At 43.3% G+C, this 7,500-nt stretch overlaps 1 protein-coding gene across 1 annotated transcript in view; it reads left to right on the forward strand.

Moving 5' to 3' along the window:
• Window positions 1–7,500, forward strand: part of LOC119597734 — a 31,226-nt gene that overhangs the window by 22,471 nt on the left and 1,255 nt on the right. Inside the window, exons 3-4 of the mRNA XM_037947340.1 lie at window positions 3,181–3,331; window positions 6,721–6,803. Of these exons, the coding sequence (XP_037803268.1) occupies window positions 3,181–3,331; window positions 6,721–6,803 (234 nt within the window). The remainder of the gene's footprint in view (window positions 1–3,180; window positions 3,332–6,720; window positions 6,804–7,500) is intronic.

The raw sequence follows: 7,500 nt of genomic DNA on the forward strand, positions 1-7,500 counted from the left end.
AGCCACACATTAGAAACCCAGATAAATTTGCATCCTCTTAGAGTGGAACGGAGTCGCCCTCCTTTATTGGGGGGGGGGGGTGAGGGTGGAGGGAAGGGAGAAGGACACCCCAGGAGTCCTCGAAGGAAACGGCAGCTCAAGGACCCCCCCCCTCGCCCCCCGAGTCCCCTGAGTGGCAGGAGGCGACAGAGAGAAACGTATTGTTCGGGGGAGAGCGAGAGGTCATGTTGCCGGGGCGTCGCCTCTTGACCACTTCAGCGGCGGCAGTCGAGGAGGCGTGTTAAGGGCCCCTCCTTCCCCCTCCCTCTAAGCCCCTTCTTCTCCATCTCTCTTTCTCCTTCTCCCCCGCTCCTTCGTTTCTCTCTCTCGCTCTCTCTTCTCCCTTCTTTTCCCTCCCCTCCCCTCCTCCTTCCCTGTCCACCTTCTCTATCCCCTTCCCCGTCTACCCCCTCTTTCACCACCCCTTCCCTCCTCCGCCACCTTCTCCATCCCCTCTTCCTCCTTTACCCGCTTCCCACCTCCTCCACTCCCTTCCCTCCTCCCCTCTCCATCCTCCTCTCTTTATAAGCCTGTTAACTGGTTCGTTACAAGGTCTCTGTTGGTCTTTCATCGTGTGTTTGGGCTCCCCTTTCTTTCCGTCGTGCCTATTATCTTTCTCTTCGTCGTTTCTATTTCCGTTTTTCTTTCCCTTTCTGTTTTTCTGCCTGCCGATCTGTTTCTCTCATTCACTCTCTCTCTCACCCTCATTCACTCCCCCTCCTCTCTCTCTCTCTCTCTTTCATCTCTCTCTCTCTCTCTCTCTCTCTTGCTCTCTTCTCTCTCCTCTCTCTCTACTCTCTCTCTTCTCTCTTTCTCTCTCTCTCCTCTTCTCTCTCTCTCTCTCTCTCTCTCTCTCTCTCTCTCTCTCCTCTCTTCTCTCCTCCTCTTCTCTCTCCTCTCTTCTCTCTCCTCTCTCTCTCTTATTCTCTCTCTTCTCCTTCTCTCTCTCTCTCTCTCTCTCTCTCTCTCTCTCTCTCTCTCCTCCTTCTCTCTCTCTCTCTCTCTCTCTCTCTCTTTCTCTTGTCTGTCTGTCTGTCTGTCTGTTTCTCTGTCTGTCTGTCTGTCTCTGTCTGTCTCTGTCTGTCTGTCTGTCTGTCTGTCTGTCTGTCTGTCTCTGTCTGTCTGTCCGTCTCTCTCTCTCTCTCTCTCTCTCTCTCTCTCTCTCTCTCTCTCTCTCTCTCTCTCTCTGTCTCCCCCCTCTCTCCCTCTCTCTCCCCTCTCTCTCTCTCTCTCTCTCTCTCTCTCTCTCTCTCTTCTCTCTCTCTCTCTCTCTCTCTCTCTCTCTCTCACTTTTCCTCTCTCTCTTTTCCTTTTTCCTTTTCCCTTCCCCCTTTCATGTTTTCTTCCTGTACTTGTTGTTTCCTACTTTCTTTCTAAATAGGAAAACTTTAAAAGAAAGAGAATAAATAAGCAAAATAGACGTGGATAAACAAAGAGCCAGCAACCAGAAATTATTCACCTTTAGGTGAATAATTTTACAATGCGTGAAAATAATTCGCCGTTAATTGAGAACAGATATAATTGATTAAATCCTTGTGCGCAGGTTGTTTTTAATTCAGCTGAAAACACACACACACACACAAACACACACACACACACACACACACAAACACACAACACACACACACAAACACACACACAAACACACACACAAACACACACACAACACACACACACAACACACACACACAACACACACACACATATACAAATCTTTTAAGTTCATCCCGTTTCTTATCTCTGTTCAAGGCTGCTGCCTGGTTTGGTTAATGGACTAACTGATACGGCGATACTAAATAGAGAGAGGAAAAGGAGAAGAGAGAGAAAATGGAAGGAAGAGAGGGATGGAGAAAGAATGCGAGAGAAAGAGAGAAAGAGAGATAGAGGGAGGGAGAGAGAAAGATATATATATATGAACCGTATTCATATTGACAAATGTAGACAAGGTATGAATGAGAATGAATATCTTCACAATACAAAAGATGTATTTGACCGGTTTCGATTGCGTCTTCGTCAGAAATACGACGAATTTCTGACGAAGACGCAATCGAAACCGGTCAAATACCTCTTGTATTGTGAAGATATTCATTCTCATTCATACCTTGTCTACACATATATATATATATATATATATATATATATATATATATATATATATATATATATATATATAGATAGATAGATAGATAGATAGATAGATAGATAGATAGAGAAAGAGAGGGAGAGGAAGGAAATCAAAAGAGAAACTGAAAAGGGGGAGAAGAGAAAGAGAGGGGGGAGAGGGGGGGGGGAGAAAGCAAGAAGCCACAAGCACGCCTACATAATCTCCCCTAGGCCCCTTCCACCTACATACACCCACGGGTTAGAAAACACCGAACTCCACCTACAGTCACACACGCACCACACGCCCCCCTGCCCACACCCCCACGAATACCCACAGTCACCTCATCTCCACACTCAACCCTCAACCCCACACAAGCCGTCACCTTCACACCCCCAACCCTCACCCTCACAAATCTACTTTTGCCGCCTCACCCCTGTCCAAGAAACCGCCCTAAGACCCACTCGCAACCCCGCCCACACCCCCACGCCCACACAACCCCCGGCAGAACTCTTCCCCCCACGCCCACACCCCCTCCCCCAAAGCGCCACCCGCCCACCGCCGCACAAACACGCCTTGTCCGTGACGCCGGCGGTGGCGGCTGCTCGTTCTCGCATCCCGCCCGAGCCGCTCCTCGAAGGCATCTGGTCTCTTATGACTATTGATTAAGCTGCCAGGTTACAAGGTCGCCTTTCGCTGAGACAAGGCAGAGGGAGAGGAGGGGAGGGGAGGGGGAGGGGAGGGGAGGGAAGGGGAGGGGGAGGGGAGGGAAGGGGAGGGGAGGGGAGGGAGGGGAATGGGAGGGGGGAGGAGGGATGGGAAGGGAATAGGATAGAAAAGGAGAGGAAGAAGAATCGGTTGGGGAAGGGAGGAAAAAAAAGGGAATATTTATAATATATGTTCATATCTGTCTATTTATCCATATATCCATCTGTCCAGTGATTTACCTATCTATTTATCTTTCTATCTATCTATCTATCCAAGCACATTTTCTTATAAATTTGATCAGCTGACCAGTTCATTTCCTCGTTCCCTTGCAGATCGCCTCCACGCTCCTGACGGTGGGCTACGGCGCCGTCTCGGCCACCCTGGAGGAGCACGTCGCGGCCTGCAGGAGCGGAGAGCCCAAGGACCTGCTGGGACTCCTGCCGACGTGCGAGGCCCTTGGGGACGCCGGCACCCTCTTGGCCGGTGAGGAGACAAGCCCTCGGGGAGTTTTTCGTTGTCAACAATTCCATTTCTATTTTTCTAGGGGCAAGGCTGGCGTCGGGGCAGGGCGGTTCCTATTGCCTCTTGGTCTGCGTCGTTGCCTTACGCGATGGGAATGTTTCGCTTCCTTTTGATGAACCATCGTGCTATTTGTGCGTCTTGGCTCATTTCGTATTGGCTTCAACTTTGCTATTTTTAATTCATCAATTTTAGTCATTCTTATCAACTCACTTTTTATAGATTATATATGTTCACTCATTTGTTTATATGTATATGTATATACGAACATACGCACACATACTCGTACACACACACACACACACACACACACACACACACACACACACACACACCACACACACACACACACACACACACACACACACTCAACACACACACACACACACAATATATATATTATATATACATAAATATATATATATATATATATATATATATATATATATATATATATATATATATATATATATATATATATATATATATATATACCTACCTACACACACACACACATAGAGAGATAGATAGATAGATATATAGATAGATTGATAGATAGACAGATAACGTTAATTATCACACAACATCGATGTCATCTAAATCGTCATCACCATTATTGGAAGCATCCATAATTATCACACACCCCTCAAAAAAAAGGAAAAAGAAAAGAAGAAAACAACAACCTTGACACGTATGAACATTGACCCCCCCCCCCATGGGAGAGAAAGGGGGAGGAGGAGGAGAAGGAGGAGGTGAAGGGGGAAGAAGAGGAGAAGGAGGAAGAAGAGGAGTAGGAGGAGGATGAGGAGAAGGAGGAGGAGGATGAGAAGGATGAAGATGAGAAGAAGGAGGAGGAGGAGAAGAAGGAGGAGGGGAGGAGGAGGAGAAGGAGGAGTAGGAGGAGGGGAAGGAGGATTAGGATAAGGATGACGAGGTGATAAAAGCGAGGATGAGAAGCAGGAGGAGGAGGAGGCGGAGGAGAGGGGTCTTACCTCCTTTGCAATCCGCTTTGAGGGCGGGGCAAATGGGACACAGAGTTGGTGGCTTTGGGGGGGGGGGGGGCACAGGAGAGTTCTTGAGTCAGACTATTAGAGAATAGCCAGGCCTCCTCTTCTTTGCTAGTGCAGGACTATGCTATCAGTCCGCAAGGTCAGGCCACCCACTCCCCCCTCTCCCCTTGTCCTCCTCTCCTCATGCTCTTTCTCTCGTGGTATTTTTGGGTGCCATGTGCTGTGAGGGACGGAGTGCGTCTGATGCTGGCGCGGAGACTTCTATTAGACAGTGTTTTTCTCTGTCTTCCTCTGTCATATATACACTCACTTTCTTTTAACTGCTTATCAATGTTTATTACACACACCTACACACACACCTACACACACACACACACACACACACACAGATATATATATATATATATATATATATATATATATATATATATATATATATATATATATATATATATATATAATATATAATACTTACAAGCACACATGTACATCTCCATAAATAACATCGAAGTACCTTGATGTACAATGATAATTACATTTTTAGGCTTCTGCTGTTCCTAGTAGATAAAGGGGAACCCGCCTCTGCCCCGGTACTCACGTGGTAGGTTCCTTCTGGCTGCCCTGTGGAAGGGGTGAGAGGTGAGTTTTTAGCAGTGCAGAGCTAGATAGAAGTGGTAATAGGTACGATAAATACCAACCTTAGTATCTTCAGACCTATGATGTTAGCATGCTGTGACTCGTTAGGAATAGAGATGTGGCTACGAAAGGTTCGCCAGTAAGGGTGGTTCTTTAAGCATATATGAATTGCTTCTAGATGATCTGCTACAGTCGCCAAGGAGGAAGTGGTAGACATGCAGCTTAGGGTGAAGTGGTGCATGTAGGAATAAATGATAAAGGGTGGGGGTAGGGGGGTTGTTTTAGGGAATTTTGGCATTATGATACTTTAACATCTCCAGTCATTAATTTATTGAAAGATGCAGCCAGTCATTAATTTATCGAAAGATGCAGCCAGTAATTAATTTATCAAAAGATGCAATCAGTCAGCAGTTTATCAAAAGATGCAGTTCAGCCAGAAGAAATGCGATGGGTGATGCGAATCTTAACATGTAGCTATCAACTTACTTCCTGTCTGTGGCCATGAGTGTGAGTACGACTGTGAATGATTAGCGTAAATGAGTGAGTAGGTTTTCATGCAACAAGCGGTTGAGAATCAGTGCAGCTGTGTTTTTCTTAGTACAGCTGTGCTTTCCTCTAAGTTGTCATCAAAAGTGAAGAAGCTATTGATGGTATAACTCCATCTTATTTGTATAAAATCATGTCGGGGTTAACTTGCACCAACCAACAATCTGTTCTTGATTGCTTATGATACTTTACTTGTGATAATTGGTCTGTAACATGATATAATTCAATCTATATGATATGCAAAGTTTTTATTTTCTTCTAAAATGATGTAAATATTTGGAAAAAATATGAAGGTTTTACAAAATTTCATGCAGGTGAAAGAATGTCATGCACACTTACTCTATAACTCCAAAAATAGTGTATAAGTGTGTATGAGTGTTTCATTTATGCCCACAGGGGTAAGCAAAATAGGAAGGTGGTTAAAAGGCAATTTTGAACAAATATAAACAGACTTTGAAGGCAGTTTTGAACAAATATAAACAGATTTTGAACAAATATAAACTCTTGTCGTCACTAATTTGGCATTTTAATTACAACGCCACCCGAAATCCTTATACCCTAATATTCACATAAGGTCGGTATCTGTAGCATGAAAAATAACGCTGATGTGGCATCATTTATTCCTTCCTTTTCTCCGCCGTCTCCGAATTACCAGCCTATTACTATTACCACCCCAGTTACCTCCCTCCCTACCTTACGTCCCGCTCCTCCTCGCCGTTGGATGGTTTCGTGGTGCCCAAAGGAACTCACCAGCCATGTTTCCATCTTATCTGTCCCTGACTCTACATTAACTATCTGCTGTTAACACGAAATGTATCAGTGTCTTCAGGTCCTTGTGTTGCTTAGCTTTTATTAATTGATTTTTTTTAGGGTCCACCCCTCCATACTTGAAATTTACATATATTATATTATGGAAAGTCCAAACGGAACACACACACACACACACACACACACACACAGACAGACAGACACACACACACACGCACACACACACAAACAGACAGACACACACACACACACACACACACACACACACACACACACACACACACACACACACACACACACACACACACACACACACTCACACAAACGCACGCGCGCGCATGCACACATAAATTAGATAAGATAAAAACCCGCTCATGGCTCCTCCCCCCACAGCCCGGATCTTCGTGTACGTGCAGGTGGCCGTGTGGCTGCTCTTCCTCGTTTTCTCTGTGCTGCTCATCGTCGGCGCCGTCAAGGTAAGGGGGGTCTCATCTATTTATATATTTTATTCCTACTTTTGTGCTTATAATTTTTTAACATGTATTTGCTGACTTAGAGCTTTATAGGTTTGTTTATCTATCCAGTTTCTTGGGCTATGTTTGTTCTGAATAGTGTGGATATGTATTTTATTTGTTACATTGTTAAGTGATATGATGATGAGGATATTAAGAATAATATTATATAAGAATATAGTGATGATAATAATAATGATAATGAAAATGATGATAATGATGATAATAATGATAATGATAAACAACAACAAAAAATGATAACTGCAATAACAATGATAATGATAACGACAGCAACAACACTGATAATAGTAATTGTAGTTATGACAGTAGATATAATATTAGTAGTATTAGTATTGATAATAATTATAGTGATAAACGTAGTAATAACGATAACAACAACACAATAACAACAGTAATACTAATTTTAATACTACTACTACTACTGATAATAATACTCATAATAGTAGTAGTAGTAGTAGTAGTAGTAGTAGTAGTAGTAGTAGTAGTAGTAGTAGTAATAATGATAATAATAATAATGATAATGATAATAATGATGATAATGATAATAATAATAACAATAACAATAATAATAATAATGATAATAATAATAATAATAATAATAATAATAATAATAATAATAATAATAATAATAATTATAATA

The sequence above is a fragment of the Penaeus monodon genome, chromosome 40, assembly GCF_015228065.2.
Source record: "Penaeus monodon isolate SGIC_2016 chromosome 40, NSTDA_Pmon_1, whole genome shotgun sequence".
Lineage (NCBI taxonomy): Eukaryota > Metazoa > Arthropoda > Malacostraca > Decapoda > Penaeidae > Penaeus > Penaeus monodon.